This window comes from Schistocerca piceifrons, chromosome 11 (assembly GCF_021461385.2).
Source record: "Schistocerca piceifrons isolate TAMUIC-IGC-003096 chromosome 11, iqSchPice1.1, whole genome shotgun sequence".
Classification (NCBI taxonomy): Eukaryota; Metazoa; Arthropoda; class Insecta; order Orthoptera; family Acrididae; genus Schistocerca; species Schistocerca piceifrons.
This window is the reverse complement of record NC_060148.1, coordinates 88,841,414-88,860,646: the sequence shown is the minus strand read 5'-3', so window position 1 is coordinate 88,860,646 and position 19,233 is coordinate 88,841,414. Positions and strand designations below refer to the sequence as shown.

At 41.1% G+C, this 19,233-nt stretch overlaps 1 protein-coding gene across 1 annotated transcript in view; it reads left to right on the top strand.

Annotated features, from left to right (window-relative positions):
• The first annotated feature begins 501 nt into the window (after positions 1-501).
• Positions 502-19,233, top strand: part of LOC124719735 (serine hydroxymethyltransferase, mitochondrial-like) — a 183,640-nt gene continuing 164,908 nt past the window's right edge. Inside the window, exons 1-2 of the mRNA XM_047244937.1 lie at positions 502-507; positions 13,087-13,227. Coding sequence (XP_047100893.1) covers positions 502-507; positions 13,087-13,227 — 147 coding nt within the window. The remainder of the gene's footprint in view (positions 508-13,086; positions 13,228-19,233) is intronic.

Below are 19,233 nucleotides of genomic sequence, written 5' to 3'. Positions count from 1 at the left end.
CTATTGCTTGTCAAGAAGATTTCGACACTCTTGAAAGTGTTTCACGAAGTGGTATGTTGTGTTTCAGTACCTGTGCCGAGCGCGAATCTCGTCCGACACAGCGGAATGAAGCATCACTGTTTCGAAACAATTAGTCCGTTCCAAGCACAGGTGGACTGAAACAGCCTTATTTTGAAACAACGATACAGTTTCTGTGTCTGGCTCGAGATCGAATCTGGTCCGGTTATCCGAGACGGGGGCGGAATGAAACACCACAGTTTCGAAACGGAGAACCACAGCCGTTCCGAAACACTGAATCAGTTCCACGTATCGATACACTGTATCGAAACATAGAAACAGTGGCCAAGTCTAGCAGAGACACAAATTAGTATACATACAGCATAGAAATAAAGAAAGCTAAGCTTTCCCAAGTAATTTTGGTTGTCAGAAATATTGGCCTTTTTAGTCATAGATGTAGTCAGGCTGGGGCGTAAGACGACATCTGAATGAATGGGAATGAACATGGAGGTAAAAATACCTCCATGGGAATGAAGCAATGACATTGCTACTCTTTGTGTGCGATAAGTATACGGCCCCGGCCTGGGCATAACAACTGAACTTAATCCTGGAACATTAAAAGGGGGAAGAGAGGAAACACTGTGACGTTGTTACTAAACGATCGTAAATTTTAGTACCTCCTATTTTATTCAAAGGAAGTCGTAATTTATAGTTTTGCGCAAGTTAATTAAAATTATAAAATGTCCAGTGGTATACCACATACAAAATAAGTACAAAATGCTCTGTTTTGCACCTGATACACCATTGTGCTGCTCAAAATATCGACGGGAACCACAAATTGACACCGACAGCAATATTTTTTGTATGGTTTAGTAATCTAGGATTAAACTGCTGGGAGTGGAGCAGTGACTTTTCTATTCTTCGTTATTGGAAATATTTGGCTGTTGCTCCAACAACAGGTCGCAGTTTTCAGAAGTGAGGTTAAGCTGTTTTCGGCTGGATTTTCCGAATATCTCGTGATCTGGGATGGTGTGGTTTCGCTAGGACACAGGCACACAGCTTGATTGCCAGAAAAAGTATGGTTGTGGTGACGGTCTGATCTATATCGTAGCGAGAGGTCTAGGTTAGGTTGGAATGTAACAGTTTGGTTGTGAGTTAGCGAAATCAACGAATGTGACAGCAGAAAATCTGGTTGTGATGACAGACTGATCTGCAGTGTAGCCAGAGGTCTGGGTTAGGTGGGAACGTAACAGTGTAGTTGTGAGTTGGCAAAGCCAATGAATGTGAAAGCAGAACATCAGGTTTATTTTATTTATTTCATTTTATTTTACTTATTTCTTACTCGATCGATCCAACTGCAAGAAACTCACAAGGACATAGAGTGTGTCAGTAAACAACCAATACAAAGGTAGTAATAAAGCAGTCAGTCGGACAAAAGTAAAAATGAAATGATCGTATGGCATTGTTGGCCGGGAGGCCCCATGTGAAGTAATTCTACATGTTTGCTATACACATATGTGGTAAGAGTGACAGATTACATCAAACATTACACATAGAAAGTGAAAAAAAATTAAAAACATGTGAAAATGACTATGAATGTTACATGGGTATGGTACCTACATCATTGCACAAACTTAAACTATGGTATATCACACTCAAAATATCTTGTCCACAGACCTAGGTGGTATTTTCATTGTGGCTAAAAAAACTCTTCTAAACTGTAAAATGATCTTTCCAGTAGAAATTGCTTCAGATGCTCCCTAAAAGAGGAATGGTTATCAAATTTGTTTTTAATATCTGGAAGGAGAGCATTAAAAACTTCTGCGCCAGAGAACTGTACACCTTTTTGCACTATGATGATGATAATGCTGATGAAGATGAAGTCCCATACTCCCTGACACAGCGTAGGGGATGATGCGGGAGACCCGCACCACTGTACTAGGCAAGGTCCTAGCGGAGGTGGTTTGCCATTGCCTTCCTCCGATCATAATGTGGATGAATGATGATGATGAAGACGACACAACAACACCCAGTCGTCTTGAGGCAGGTGAAAATCCCTGACCCCATCGGGAATCGAACCCGGGACCCCGTGCTTGGTAAGGGAGAGTGCTACATCGAGCCCACAAGCTTCTTGCACCATAGTCAGGTTTTTACATTCATTGTGGAATTTGTGCTTTCTCCTAGTATCATATCGTATTCACTATTTCTTTTATGAAACTCAGTATTTTTGCTGATGAAACTCATAAGAGAAAATATGTACTGGGACATCATAGTAAGAATTTTTAGTTTCCAGAACAGGTTTCTACAACTACTCTTGGAGTCTACACCGCTTGTTATTCTTATAACACATTTCTGGGCCAAGAGTATTTTCTTTGCTAGTGTTTGGTTTCCCCAGAATTTAATACCATATTATATAAGAGAATGGAAATATCCATAGTATGCTGCTTTCATTGCGTGCATGTTACCACTCTCTGAGAGAATGCGTAGGGCAAAAATTGATGTGCTGAGTCTCTTCTGAAGATTTATTATGTGATGAGACCAGGTTACTCTGGAGTCAGTTAAAACACTTAAAAACTTTGTTGTTTCAACTCGTTCTATTGACTCTGTTGCACATTTCACAGTTAATCCGTCCTCCGCTTTAGCATTTGCAGTGAACTGAATATAATTAGTCTTCTTATATTTCAGTGAGAGTCCATTGAAGCTAAACCATTTCACTAAATCTTTGTCAGTGATGTTGGATTTTATAGGATAAGTGAAGGTGAATTATGGTCATGGTTAGTCCCTCATAATGTTGTGGTGACAGACTGATCTGTAGTATGGCCAGAGGTGTAGGTTAGGTCAGAATGCAGCAGTTTGGTTGTTAGTTGGTGAGGCCAAAAAATGTGAAAGTAGAAAATCTGGTTGTGGTGACAGACTGGTCTGCAGTGTAGCTAGAGATCTAGGTTAGGTTGGAATGCAACATTTTGGTTGTGAGTTGGTGAAGCCAACAAATGTGAGAGCATAAAGTCGGGTTGTGGTGGTAGATCGAAGTGTAATGTAGTTACAGGTCTAGGCTGTGTTCAAAGCTAACTATTTGTTTGTTAATGGGCAGAACCTCCTAATGTGAAAGAAAAGAACCAAGTTCTGGTGACAACATTATGGTTAGCTTGTGGCATAACAGTGATTGCGTAACTTATGTCATGAATAATCAGCTATTTTCACGAACATGTTGAGTTTTCCGTTAATGTGAATAGGCAGGAAAGTAAAAGCATAACTTCAGTTTATGTAGGGAACTATTTATTACAGCCCAAATTATATAATTCTTGTTTCACAAAAATGTTGTTGGGTGAATGGAAGCGTCCGATCTCACCCGTCGGCTGTGACCCGTGACGTAAGGCTGTTGTGGTGTGTGACGTTACGATGGCGCGGAATTTAGTTTGTGAGAGTGGCGTGTTTGTAGGTCTCATTTTGATGCGATTGGTGGTGCTCTCTGGTGGTGTGTTAGGCAATGTTTTTGGTTTAGTTTGCGAGTGTGGTGTCGTGTGTTAATTTTGGTAAATTGCTTTTTTTATGTCTTTGGTAGGTATGGATATGACTGACAGGGTCAACAGTTTTCGGTTGGCGGCTATGATGGGGGACAGTGCGTTGTCTCTAATAAAATTTCTTCAACTATTCGGATTTTTGGACGAAGTCGTGAAGTGTTCAGTATGCTGTGAAGAAATGAGGCTTACTTAAAGTTCCGGCGTCTCGGACCAGGGACGGCTGTATGTGGAGATGTTGTAAGGATAACAGGTCAAGGGAAGTGTTCAATTCCAATGTGTGGCTGTGATTGTTGGTTTTGGTATCGGGAGATGTTATAGAGCTGTATAGGTCAAGGGAAGTGTTAGGTCCTAATTTATGGGATCGGGAGCTGCTGTTGAGCTATATAGGTCAAGGGAAGTGTCCGATTCCAAATGATATTGCGTTTAGTGGTATTTGGGGAGTTTTGTGATGTCGGTTTTTTTCGTCATTTTGTGTGGTTTTGTATGGGGGTGGGTGTCTAAATTTGTTTATATTCAGTTTGTCCCCGCAAAAAAAAAAAAAAAAAAAAAAAAAAAAAAAAAAAAAAAAACCCATTTCACGCGCTTGTCCCGTTAGTGTCATTAGGCTTTTTGTGGAACGTGTGTATGTTTGTTTTTCGATGTATTTTCGTTCTCATAATGTGTACGTAACGACTTTATATGGGCCATATTGTAATCGTGGTTTATGGTCGTTTCCGCCATATTTGTGACGTCATGGGTCAAAGCAGACGGGCGGGATCGGACGCTTCCGTATTTCCATGTTGTTTTTTGACCAGAGATGTGATTACTTTGCAGCACATCTCTACCGGGGCTCTTTGGCAAACTATATAAATGATTATTTTAGTAGCATAGGAATAAAGTTACAGGAAAATTTTCAAACAGCCCCTCAGGTCAAAAAGCCAAATAATGGTGTATCACACTCAATGGTGTTATTCCCTGCAACACAAGAAGAAGCCTGCAAAGCAGTCAGCAAACTGAAAAACAAAAGCTCAGCTGGTCTGGATGAAGTCCCCATTTTTATGATTAAGGACTGTATCAAGAGCCGACTTCCACCTTTAGTTGATATTATAAATTAATCTTTCAAGCAGGGCTCCTTTCCAGACTATTTAAAATATGCCAAATTATTACCTCTCTTCAAAAAAGGTGATGCAGGAAAAATTGAAAATTATAGGCCAATTTCTCTACTCTCGTGCTTTGCAAAAATATTAGAAACTATTATGAAAGACGGGCTAATGAATTATTTAAATAAATACAACTTACTGTCTGTTGACCAGTTTGGATTTCGATCAGGGAAAAGCACAGAATCAGCAACAGCACACCTCACAAAACACATCCTAGAAGCATTAGATAAAGGGAACTACACAACAGGTATATTTCTTGATCTAACTAAAGCGTTTGATACAGTAGACCACAACATATTGTTAAATAAGTTAGATGAACTGGGAATAAGGGGACTTGTGGAAAAGTGGTTCCAGTCATATCTAAAAAATAGAAGACAGATAACTGAAATCTCACATATTTCAAGTTGCTCAGACTATATTGTAAAGTATACTTCAGACCCAAATTATGTAAATATAGGCGTCCCACAGGGTAGTGTCCTTGGCCCAATAGTATTCCTCATTTACGTAAATGACTTCCCACAGAGCATAAAGCATGGACAAACAGTATTGTTTGAAGATGACTCAAATGTTCTAATCAGTGACAAATCACCAGATGCACTGAAATAAAAAGCCGAACAAACACTAAACAGCATATGTGAGTTGGTATCCAATAATAAACTAACATTAAATTTTTAAAAAAAGCCTGCAAAAACCACACTATATTAACTTTAAGTTAAACGATGAATGGAATGTGTAGACTACACAAAATTTCTTGGTGTGGATGTTGACAGTCAGTTAAAGTGGGGAGAACATATTAAAATACTTAGTAACAGAACTGCTACAGCATGCTATGCTCCTAGAATTCTGACTGCAGTGTGTGATACTACATGTGTCAGATCTGTGTATTTTTCTTCTATTCACTCTGTTATTACCTATGGAATAATATTTTGGGGAGTCAACTGTAAAAATATTCAAATAGTTTTCAAATTACAGAAAAGAGCAATTTGTATAATAACCAAGAGTGGCAGTAGGGCTCACTGCCTTGAACATTTCCAAAAGCTGGAAATCCTAACTGTCCCCTGTGAATACATTTTTCAGAGTATTATGTATGTAAAAAAAAATATTGACTGCTATGTTAAAAATTCTTTAGTACACAGCTATGAAACTAGAAACCAATACAATCTGCACCTAGAGAGTAAAAATAAAGTTAAAACTCAGAAGAGCTTGTTGTACAATGCTGTTAAATTATATAATAAGTTACCCCAAAATATAAAAGATATTGACACAATTGGACAGTTCAAAACAAAACTAAAAAAATTTTTATTAAGTAAAAGTTATTACGCAGTGATGAACTATCTGAATTAAAACACGCAGTGTAATTAAAGTAGCCTGCATTATAATACATGAGGAAAAAATTATAATATGAAATCCAGAATTGTTCAGTACTATAAGAAAATTACATAAGGGTATAAAACTAATGTAAGATACCTTGTAATGTGTGTAAATATTAATTTTATGTGTATAAATTGTAGGTATATTGTATTGTATATGATTTTGCCAACGAAATCCACACAATGTAAATTGTTACATGGATTGATAAAGAAATCAATCAATCAAACCTGTTGCTCTGGACAAGTGAAATGTCACACTATCATGTGAGCAGTGTCAATACCGTGTCGAGTACTGTGATATGTTACGAAATTTGGTCTGATGCAAAGGAAATTATCAGTTGTCTAGTCATAGTTCAGATAAGATAGAATGTGACGGCTGCTGTGTCAATGATGTAGGATTTTATAGGATAAGTGAAGGTGAACTATGGTCATGGTTAGTCCCTCATCATGTGCTTCCACACTCATCAGAGTGCTTGAAATGCAAAGTACTTTGCATGTTCTTTTTGAATGAAAATTCATTTCGTTGCTGGCACGATGGAAGGGTAGTCACGTGATCAGTGCGCAGCGTACATTCGAGTGCAGTGCCCGGAATGGTACTTGGTTTGGTGATTTTGTGAATAGCAGTCCGAAAAGTGTCAGAGTTCTGTGCCCTATGGCTCTCCATGTGTCATCCGAAGACCGAGACTTCTCACAAATTACGGCATGTCTACACGTATGGTCACTGACTGGGCTTCCGTCTGAAATGAAGTGGAGGTTCTGAAAGATTGTTCCATACATACACAGAATGAGTAGAAAATGTGGCGGGACATCAGAAGTGCCATTCCACAGTATGGCAGAAAGACCAAATACGAGGGCAGTTCAATAAGTAATGCAACACATTTTTTTTCTCGGCCAATTTTGGTTGAAAAAACCGGAAATTTCTTGTGGAATATTTTCAAACATTCCCGCTTCGTCTCGTATAGTTTCATTGACTTCCGACAGGTGGCAGCGCTGTACAGAGCTGTTAAAATGGCGTCTGTAATGGATGTGCGTTGCAAACAACGGGCAGTGATCGAGTTTCTTTTGGCGGAAAACCAGGGCATCTAAGATATTCATAGGCACTTGCAGAATGTCTACGGTGATCTGGCAGTGGACAAAAGCACGGTGAGTCGTTGGGCAAAGCGTATGTCATCATCGCCGCAAGGTCAAGCAAGACTGTCTGATCTCCCGCGTGCGGGCCGGCCGTGCACAGCTGTGACTCCTGCAATGGCGGAGCGTGCGAACACACTCGTTCGAGATGATCGACGGATCACCATCAAACAACTCAGTGCTCAACTTGACATCTCTGTTGGTAGTGCTGTCACAATTGTTCACCAGTTGGGATATTCAAAGGTTTGTTCCCGCTGGGTCCCTCGTTGTCTAACCGAACACCATAAAGAGCAAAGGAGAACCATCTGTGCGGAATTGCTTGCTCGTCATGTGTCTGAGGGTGACAATTTCTTGTCAAAGATTGTTACAGGCGATGAAACATGGGTTCATCACTTCGAACCTGAAACAAAACGGCAATCAATGGAGTGGCGCCACACCCCCTCCCCTACCAAGAAAAAGTTTAAAGCCATATCCTCAGCCGGTAAGGTCATGGTTACAGTCTTCTGGGACACTGAAGGGGTTATTCTGTTTGATGTCCTTCCCCGTGGTCAAACGACCAACTCTGAAGTGTATTGTGCTACTCTTCAGAAATTGAAGAAACGACTTCAGCGTGTTTGTAGGCACAAAAATCTGAACGAACTTCTCCTTCTTCATGACAACGCAAGACCTCACACAAGTCTTCGCACCCGAGAGGAGCTCACAAAACTTCAGTGGACTGTTCTTCCCCATGCACCCTACAGTCCCGATCTCGCACCGTCGGATTTCCATATGTTTGGCCCAATGAAGGACGCAATCCGTGGGAGGCACTACGCGGATGATGAAGTAGTTATTGATGCAGTACGACGTTGGCTCCGACATCGACCAGTGGAATGGTACCGTGCAGGCATACAGGCCCTCATTTCAAGTTGGCGTAAGGCCAGCAACAAAAAAAATGAAAGTTTGTGGCAGTCGGCACGTAAGTGTGTTTGTAGACTCGTCGTCAGTTGTGGGGCCTTTCCCACTCGTTGCTTATAGGGTGCCTAAAGGATGTTGCATTTTTGGAATACTGTACAACAATTTAAATAACATTAGTAGTTTTGTTTCTAGAAAGCAAATTGACAGTACTTAACTTTGATTACAGCAAGCGTCACTAGCGAGAGGCGACATGAAAACAGTAAAGCTCTTGCTATACACAAAGTCAAAGTAGGCACTTGATACAGAGCACAACAATCTGATTGCATAGCATTAATTGCGTTGCAGACTGGACCGAATTGAGCAGTTGAGGCTAGCAGGAGTGGCACTTATATTCACTTCTTTATTCACTTCTTCCAGGTGTCACTCTCGGCACGGCACGGTCCAGTTCTGCACACCATTGGCCGACGTTTCCTCATCACCTTCTCTGTTCTTCCGTGCCACATCTTCATTCCAGCACTTGTGGTTACACCACAACAATAATAAACTAAAAAATGTTTCATTTTAAAATTCAGTCTTGATCGCACCACGTATGCTACAAGAACATAGGTGACCGGTTTCGGTCATATCACATGACCATCCTCAGACCTGTATTTTTAATTTAGAAAGTAATAGAAACCATACTAGATTGACAGTGTTATTGTTGTTGTGGTCTTCAGTCCTGAGACTGGTTTGATGCAGCTCTCCATGGTACTCTATCCTGTGCAAGCTTCGTCATCTCTCAGTACCTACTGCAGCCTACATCCCTCTGAATCTGCTTAGTGTATTCATCTCTTGGTCTCCCTCTACGATTTTTACCCTCCACGCTGCCCTCCAATGCTAAATTTGTGATCCCTTGATGCCTCAGAACATGCCCTACCAATTGATCCCTTCTTCTAGTCAAGTTGTGCCACAAACTCGTCTTCTCCCCAATTCTATTCAATACCTCCTCATTAGTTATGTGATCTACCCATCTAATCTTCAGCATTCTTCTGTAGCACCACATTTTGAAAGCTTCTATTCTCTTCTTATCCAAACTATTTATCGTACACGTTTCACTTCCATACATGGCTACACTCCATACAAATACTTTCAGAAACAACTTCCTGACATTTAAATCTGTACACGATGTTAACAAATTTCTCTTCTTCAGAAACGATTTCCTTGCCAGTGTCAGTCTACATTTTATATCCTCTCTACTTCGACCATAATCAGTTATTTTGCTCCCCAAATAGCAAAACTCCTTTCCGACTTTAAGTGTCTCATTTCCTAATCTAATTCCATCAGCATCACTTGACTTAATTCGACTACATTCCATTATCCTCGTTTTGCTTTTGTTGATGTTCATCTTATACCCTCCTTTCAAGACACTGTCCATTCCATTCAACTGCTCTTCCAAGTCCTTTCTGACAGAATTGCAATGTCATCGGTGAACCTCAAAATTTTTGTTTCTTCTCCATCGATTCTAATACCTACTCCAAACATTTCTTTGTTTCCTTTATTGCTCGCTCAATATACAGATTGAATAACATTGGGGAGAGGCTACAACCCTGTCTCTCTCCCTTCCCAACCACTGCTTCCCTTCCATACCCCTCGACTCTTATAACTGCTATCTGCTTTCTGTACAAATTGTAAATATCCTTTCGCTCCCTGTATTTTTCCCCTGCCTCCTTCAGAATTTGAAAGAGAGTATTCCAATCAACATTGTCAAAAGCTTTCTCTAAATCTACAAATGCTAGAAATGTAGGTTTGCCTCTGCTTAATCTTTCTTCTAAGATAAGTCGTAGGGTTAGTATTGCCTTAAGTGTTCCAACATTTCTATGGAATCCAAACAGATCTTCCCCGAGGTCGGCTTCTACCAGTTTTTCCATTCGTCTGTAAAGAATTCGCGTTAGTATTTTGCAGCTGTGACTTATTAAACTGATAGTTCGGTAATTTTCACATCTGTCAACACCTGCTTTCTTTGGGATTGGGATTATTATATTCATCTTGAAGTCTGAGGGTATTTCGCCTGTCTCATACATCTTGCTCACCAGATGGTAGAGTTTTGTCAGGACTGGCTCTCTTCCAAGGCTGTCAGTAGTTCTAATGGAATGTTGTCTACTCCGGGGGCCTTGTTTCGACTCAGGTCTTTCAGTCCTCTGTCAAATTCTTCACGCTATATCATATCTCCCATTTCATCTTCATCTACATCCTCTTCCATTTCCATAATATTGTCCTCAAGTATATCGCCCTTGTATAGACCCTCTATATACTCCTTCCACCTTTCTGCTTTCCCTTCTTTGCTTAGAACTGGGTTTCCAGCAAAGCTATTGATATTCATGCAAGTGGTTCTCCTTTCTCCAAAGGCCTCTTTAATTTTCCTGTAGGCAGTATCTAACTTACCCCTAGTGATATAAGCCTCTACATCCTTACATTTGTCCTCTAGCCATCCCTGCTTAGCCATTTTGCACTTCCTGTCGATATCACTTTTGAGACGATTTTCTCCTTTCATCAGTTAAATTCAATATTTCTTCTGTCACCCAAGGGTTTCTACTAGCCTTCGTCTTTTTACCTATTTCATCCTCTGCTGCCTTCACTATTTCACCCCTCAAAGCTACCCATTCTTCTTCTACTGTATTTCTTTCCCCCACTCTTGTCAATTGTTCTCTTATGCTCTCCCTGAAACTCTGTACAGTCTCTGGTTCTTTCAGTTTATCCAGGTCCCATCTCCTTAAATTCCCACCTTTTTGCAGTATCTTCAGTTTTAATCTACAGTTCATAACCAATAGATTGTGGTCAGGGTCCACATCGGCCCCTGGAAATGTCTTACAGTTTAAAACCTGGTTACTAAATCTCTGTCTTACCATTATATAATCGATCTGATACCTTTTAGTATCTCCAGGGTTCTTCCATGTATTCAACCTTCTTTCATGATTCTTAAACTAGGTGTTAGCTATGATTAAGTTACGCTCTGCGCAAAATTCTACCAGGCGCCTTCCTCTTTCATTTCTTAGCCCCAATCCATATTCACCTACTATGTTTCCTTTTCTCCCTTTTCCTACTCTTGAATTCCAGTCACCCATGACTATTAAATTTTCGTCTCCCTTCACTGTCTGAATAATTTATTTTATCTCATCATACATTTCATCGATTTCTTCATCATCTGCAGAGCTAGTTGGCATATAAACTTGTACTACTGTAGTACGTGTGGGCTTCGTGTCTATCTTGGCCACAATAATGCGTTCACTATGCTGGTTGTAGTAGCTTACCCGCATTGCTATTTTTTTAAATTCATTATTAAACCTACTCCTGCATTACCCCTATTTGATTTTGTATTTATAGCCCTGTATTCACCTGACCAAAAGTCTTGTTCCTCCCGCCACCGAACTTCAATAATTCCTACTATATCTAACTTTAACCTATCCATTTCCCTTTTTAAATTTTCTAACCTACCTGCCTGATTAAGGGATCTGACATTCCACACTCCGATCCGTAGAACACCAGTTTTCTTTCTCCTGATAATGACATCCTCTTGAGTAGTACCCGCCCGGAGATCCGAATGGGGGACTATTTTACCTCCGGAATATTTTACCCAAGAGGACGCCATCATCATTTAATCATACAGTAAAGCTGCATGCTCTCGGGAAAAATTATGGCTGTAGTTTCCCCTTGCTTTCAGCTGTTCGCAGTACCAGCACAGCAAGGCCGTTTTGGTTAGTGTTAAAAGGCCAGATCAGTCAATCATCCAGACTGTTGCCCCTGCAACTACTGAAAAGGCTGCTGCCCCTCTTCAGGAACCACACTTTTGTCTGGCCTCTCAACAGATACCCCTCCATTGTGGTTGCACCTACGGTAGGGCTATCTGTATCGTTGAGGCACGCAAGCCTCTTCACCAACAGCAAGGTCCATGGTTCATGGGGGGAAGATTGACAATAAAATATGACAAAATGCTTATAAGGATAAAATACAATAAGACTTGTTATATCCATGGAATCCTTCAAAGATGGTAGGAGTAGCACTCTTCTCAGGTGCTGTGATGTCAATTGGTGTCAGCAAGTGATGGGAATACACTTAAATACGAAGATGCTCCGCCTACCTCTTCTCCCTCTACCTCACATCAGCCAATCAGTGTAAAACGGATTCACATAATCGTCAGAACGTAAAAAAAAAGTACAATAATAACAAAAATAGTTATGTATAAAATATCTCTTTACAACCATGGAACTACTTAAATAACGTATAAAATATCAATTAAAAGCTTTAAAATAACTGTACAGATGATGTATACTCAGTGTGTCCTCTATGGGCTAAGGTGGTACTACCACAAAGGTTTCAAAGTCAACAATGTTTTGAAGGTGTTTTCTGTGGCATAGGATGCATGTGCTGTAGCGTAGGGGCTTGTTATAGGCCAATTTGTGGTACCTTTCCAACTTGATAGACTGCAAGTGACGTTGCTCGTCTTGATTTGTTCTACACTGTAGACAATTATTGTTTATACCCTCCCTATATAGGCGCTGTTTATCGGGCATTAGTAGTATTATATTTAATTGAGTACAGTGGTATTTTTTTTCCGAGGGAAATATGTTCCTTCATCTGTAAATACTGAGTCTTGTTTGTAACATTATGACCTGTTATGCATTTTTACAACAAACATTGCAACTTGCTAAGTAGCTAACAGTAAGTTTCAGTCCTTGAATGTAAGTATTCAGATAATTTGTAGAAAGAGTGACCAGTATTATGGTTGTGGCAGTCCTCATGAAGATGTTTTGCCCGCAATATAACACGTATGGCATTCTTTGTAACACTGAAGACAACATTATATCACAGGCATGAGACTCAAAGTGTTAAACTGATTGGAAGTCCCAGTTGCTTGCTTTATTAGATGGTAGCTGGCCAGCTATTATTTTCTCTCTCTCTCTCTCTCTCTCTATCTGACTTAAGGATTCATAATTTTTTGTGTAATAAATTTAACCCTGTGTATTCGGTTGATTGTTACCTGTTGCCATTGTGTTGTTTCAGAAAAATTGGTTCCTGCAAAACCAGTTAGCTTCCAACTGGACAGGAAATGAACAGATATGTGAAGATGATCCTGAAATGTGGGAGCTGATCAAAAAAGAAAAGATGAGGCAGAAATGCTGTTTGGAATTAATTGCATCAGAGGTTAGTTTTATTTTCAGTTTGCTCTTGAGTTTCCGTTGCTTTTTGTTTTTGTTATTTGCCTCTTCCCATTAAAATTGAAAGTTTTAAAATTTTATGTTAACAATCAAAATGATTTTCCTTATCAGATGTATTTCCCATGCCATTTTTGACTTGCTGATAGACTCTCAGGTTAATTGCACAAGGGCTTTCTTTCGCCTTGCAGAGACATTTTATTTAATTTATAACTTTCTTGCTGTGGTTTTGCCCGTATACACGTACAGTATGTGATCAAAAGTATCCGGACACCACCATCATATTAGGTGCATTGTGCTGGCACCTACTGCCAAGTACTCCATATCAGTGACCTCAGTAGTCATAAGACATCATGAGAGAACCGAATGGGGTGGTCCGTGGAACTCGCGGACTTCAAACATAGTCAGGTTATCGGGTGTCACTTGGATCATATGTCTGTAGGCGAGATTTTCACACTCCTAAACACCCGTAGGTCCACCGTTTCCAATATGATAGTGAAGTGGAAATGTGATGGGCCACGTACAGCACAAAAGCGTACAGGCCGACCTCATCTGTTGACTGACAGAGGCTGCTGACAGTTGAAGAGGGTCGTAATGTGTAATAGGCAGACATCTATCCAGACCACCACACAGGAATTCCAAACTGCATCAGGATCCACTGCAAGTACTATGAAGCTTGGTGGGAGGTGAGAAAACTCGGATCTCATGGTCGAGCGGCTGCTCACAAGCAACACATCAGGCCGCTAAATGACAAATGTTGGTTTGCTTGGTGTAAGGAGCGTAAACATTGGACAATTGAATAGTGGAAAAACATTGTGTGGAGTGACGAATCACGGTACACAATGTGGCGATCCAATGGCAGGATGTGGGTAGACAAATGGCTAGTGAACATCATCTGCCAGCATGTGTAGTGCCCGTAGTAAAATTCGGAGGCAGTGGTGTTATGGTGTGGTCGTGTTTTTCATGGAGGGGGCTGGCTTGCACCCCTCGTTGTTTTGTGTGGCACTATCACAGCACAGGCCTACATTGATGTTTAAGCACATTCTTGCTTCCCACTGTTGAAGAGCAGTTTGGGGATGGCGATTGCATCTTTCAACACGATCGAGCACCTGTTCATAATGCACTGCCTGTGGTGGAATGGATACACGACAATTACATCCCTTTAATGGACTAGCCTGCACAGAGTCCTGACCTGTATCCTATAGAACACCTTTAGGATGTTTTGTAATGCCGACTTTGTGCCAGTCCCCAACTACCGACATCAATACCTCTCCTTACTGCAGCACTCTGTGAAGAATGGGTTCCCATTCCCCAAGAAACTTTTCAGTACCTGAACCTTCCTGGCAGATTAAAACTGTGTGCCCGACCGAGACTCGAACACGGGACCTTTGCCTTTCGCGGGCAAGTGCTCTACCATCTGAGCTACCAAAGCACGACTCACGCCCGGTCCTCACAGCTTTACTTCTGCCAGTATCTCGTCTCCTACCTTCCAAACTTTACAGAAGCTCTCCTGCGAACCGTGCAGAACTAGCACTCCTGAAAGAAAGGATACTGTGGAGACATGGCTTAGCCACAGCCTGGGGGATGTTTCCAGAATGAGATTTTCACTCTGCAGTGGAGTGTGCACTGATATGAGACTTCCTGGCAGATTAAAACTGTGTGCCCGACCGAGACTCAAACTCGGGACCTTTGCCTTTCGCGGGCAAGTGCTCTACCATCTGAGCTACCCAAACACGCCTCATGCCCCGTCCTCACAGCTTTACTTCTGCCAATATCTCATCTCCTACCTTCCAAACTTTACAGAAGCTCTCCTGTGAACCGTGCAGAACTAGCACTCCTGAAAGAAAGGATACTGCGGAGACATGGCTTAGCCACAGCCTGGGGGATGTTTCCAGAATGAGATTTTCACTCTGCAGTGGAGTGTGCACTGATATGAGACTTCCTGGCAGATTAAAACTGTGTGCCCAACCGAGACTCGAACTCAGGACCTTTGCCTTTCGCGGGGAAGTGCTCTACCATCTGAGCTACCCAAGCACGACTCACGCCCCGTCCTCAAAGCTTTACTTCTGCGAGTACCTCGTCTCCTACCTTCCAAACTTTACAGAAGCACTCCTGCAGAACTAGCACTCCTGAAAGAAAGGATATTGCGGAGACAAGGCTTAGCCACAGCCAGGGGGATGCCCGCGAAAGGCAAAGGTCCCGAGTTCGAGTCTCGGTCGAGCACACAGTTTGAATCTGCCAGGAGGTTTAATATCAGCGCACACTCCACTGCAGAGTGAAAATCTCATTCTTTCCAGTACCTAATTGAACGTATGCCTGTGAGAGTGGAAGCTGTCATCTAGGCTAAGGGTGGGCCAATTGAATTCCACAATTACCAATGGAGGGCACCACAAACTTGTAAGTCATTGTCAGCCAGATGTCGGGATAGTGTTGATCACATAGTGTATGTCACATACCGTATATTTCCTTCAAAACAACATTCACGTTGATCTTCAGATTCGCAAGCCCAAAATGAGGTGACACGTTTCTGCGTAGTGTGAAATTGATAATCTGTTTCATTTCTTTGAAGTAGTTTTCCTTTTTTCCATTTTGTTGAACCTGACTTATAATCTTCATTTTGTTGGATGCACATTGACAACAATAGCTGAGAGTCATTTCAAGGAGATAGTCTGTCACTGTCAACTGTCTGAATTTCTATTGTTTTGCATCGTTGGAGTCCAGGGAGGACATTAAATGTATCTGGGTTACTCCACCTTGTAGTGTGATCTTTGCTGTGAAACACTGATAGAATTATTGGCTCTTTGTGGTGCTCATTTTCGTGACCCGGTTGATGCATTAGACCACACATATGAGATGTGTTTGTGCTTCATACTTTTAAAGTATTCCAAGTCAGCTAAATACAGGAAAGAAACACCAACAGGTTGTTTTTGAACATTTTTACTACTTCACCCACTGTCATCTCCCACGCCCACTTCAAGGAGTAGCAGTGGTTTCTTACTCCCACAGTATTTTTGGGCAAATAAGTCATGTATGAACAAAAATTAGTTGAAATTACTCCAGATATTCCTGGTTTATGCTTCTAAGCCACCTACCTTCCACTGTCTAACTCTTTCATCTATCTTTGTTCAAATACTAGTATTGAAAATTATGTTTCTCGCAAACCTCACTTCCGTGACAGTGAATTGGTTGGTGTGATGTTCTTCAGCTGCTTAAAGAACTGAGACAGAGGTAAAAATCAAACAATGGAAACTCCAGGTTTGATCCAAGCTGCTGAAGGTGGCAGTCATGTGTGCATGAGGTGTGCTTGCTTGTGGGAATGGATGTGTGTGTGTATGTGTGTGTTTGCTTTTCTGAAGAAGGCTTTGACCGAAAGCTAAATATGAAAAATCTTTTCATTGTGCCCATCTGCAACTCAGTGTGTCATCTTTGTGGTGAGCAGCAATGTATCCTTCTTTTATATTATTAAAACAAAGAGGTGATGGTTAGAAGTTGAATTTTAGTTTGAACATGAATGTTGTAAATAATTATAACTTACCTCACTTGGCAATGTCCATTATGACTTTTCGTAGTCTCAGCACAATGCCTGCAAGTAAATTATTCCAGTGTGGACAAAAAAATGTTATGGTCATTATATTCAATGTGTTATTTCAAATGAAAAGTCAGAAATATTTACAGTGATTCCTCAACAGTTTTGTTTCACAATTCCAATGGATATAATTCAAGAAAATATCCACACTGCAATACATTAAGAACTCAAGACAACCTCAAACTGGCTTCCATAACCACTTCTGACAAACTTCTGATTAACTGAGAAGGACAAAGATAAAGCAAATGTCAAAGATAATATTCACATGACCAAATTAATTACTTTCCAATAATCTTTTCTGAAGTCAGTTTGAAAGTTTTTTTACTAACAGTTTCAATGTCAATAACTTTTACTGTCATTATACCAGAGAACAGAATTTATTTTTACAATAAATTCAATACAAGAAAAGTAATTAAAGTTTTTTGGAAATTAAAAATGTATTGTACATACTACATTCCTGTTTAAATGTATGCTACTGGCCATTAAAATTGCTACACCAAGAAGAAATGCGGATGATGAACGGGTATTCATTGGACAAATATATTATACCAGAACTGACATGTGATCACATTTTCACACAGTTTGGGTGCATAGATCCTGTGAAATCAGTACCCAGAACAACTACCCCTGGCCGTAATAATGGCCTTGATACGCCTGGGCATTGAGTCAAACAGAGCTCGGATGGTGTGTACAGGTACAGCTGCCCATGTTGCTTCAACATGATACCACAGTTCATCAAGAGTAGTAACTGGTGTATTGTGATGAGCCAGTTGCTCGGCCACCATTGACCAGATGTTTTCAATTGGTGAGAGATCTGAAGAATGTGCTGGTCAGGGGAGCAGTCGAACATTTTCTGTATCCAGAAAGGCCCATACAGGACCTGCAACGTGTGGTCGTGCATTATCCTGCTGAAATGTAGGGTTTCGCAGGGATCGAATGAAGGGTAGAGCCACAGGTCATAACACATCTTAAATGTAATGTCCACTGTTCAAAGTGCCATCAATGCTAACAAGAGGTGACTGAGACGTGTAACCAATGGTGCCCCATACCATCACACCAGGTGATACGCCAGTATGGCGATGACGAATACATGCTTCCAATGTGCGTACACCGTGATGTCTCCAAACACGGATGCGACCATCGTGATTCTGTAAACAGAACCTGGATTCATCCAAAAAAATGACGTTTTGCCATTCGTGCACCCAGGTTCATCATCGAGTACACCATCGCAGGCGCTCCTGTCTGTGATGCAGCGCCAAGGGTAACCCCAGCCACGGTCTCCGAGCTTCTAGTCCGTGCTGGTGCAAACGTCGTCGAACTGTTCGTGCAGATGGTTGATGTCTTGCAGACATCCCCATCTGTTGACTCAGGGATCAAGACACAGCTGCACGATCCATTACAGCCATGCGGATAAGATGCCTGTCATCTCGACTGCTAGTGATACGAGGCCATTGGGATGCAGCACAGTGTTCTGTACTAACCTCCTGAACCCACCGCTTCCATATTCTGCTAACAGTCAATGGATCTCGACCAACGCGAGCAGCAGTGTCGCGATACGATTAATCGCAATCGCGATAGGCTACAATCCGACCTTTATCAAAGTCAGAAACATGATAGTATGCATTTCTCCGCCTTACACAAGGCTTCACAACAACATTTTACGAGGCAACACCGGTCAACTGCTGTTTGTGTATGAGAAATCAGTTGGAAACTTTCCTTATGTCAGCACGTTGTAGGTGTCGCCACCGGCGCCAACCTTGTGTGAATGCTCTGAAAAGCTAATCATTTGCATATCAAAGCATCTTCTTCCTGTCAGTTAAATTCCGCGTCTGTAGCATGTCATCTTCATGGTGTAGCAATTTTAATGGCCAGTAGTGTATATCCTGTATATAAGGGCACAAAGCCATTTTATCTATTTCATTCTAACTGTAAGAAATATGAAATTGTCATTTGAGCTTTATTGGAGTTTATTGTGAATTAATGAAACGTATTGAGTTTTTCATTAAATGATGAAAGTGAACCATTGACCAGTTCCACGACAACCACCACTCCCACATCTGTGGGTTGTAGATGGTTCTTCCTCCAACAGAGCTTCTTTCCAGATTTTAAGTGAAAGTGTAATAAGCCTGTTTGAAACCATTACAGTGGTTTAAGAGGAGATATGGAACATACACATTTACATACAATTATATACGAGGGTGAGTCAAATGAAAACCTTAAATTTGTAATAACAAATAGAAATTTTGCGCCGTTATCCTGTAAGTTGGTAAGTGTGTTACAAACAGTGTGCAGAATGGCCTGTAGGTGGCAGCATAGTGTGGATGCACACACACCATCGCAGTATCAGTGTGAAGATGGCTGCCCCACTTGCCACTTGCACCAGGGAAGAACAGCATTCTGTTATTCGGT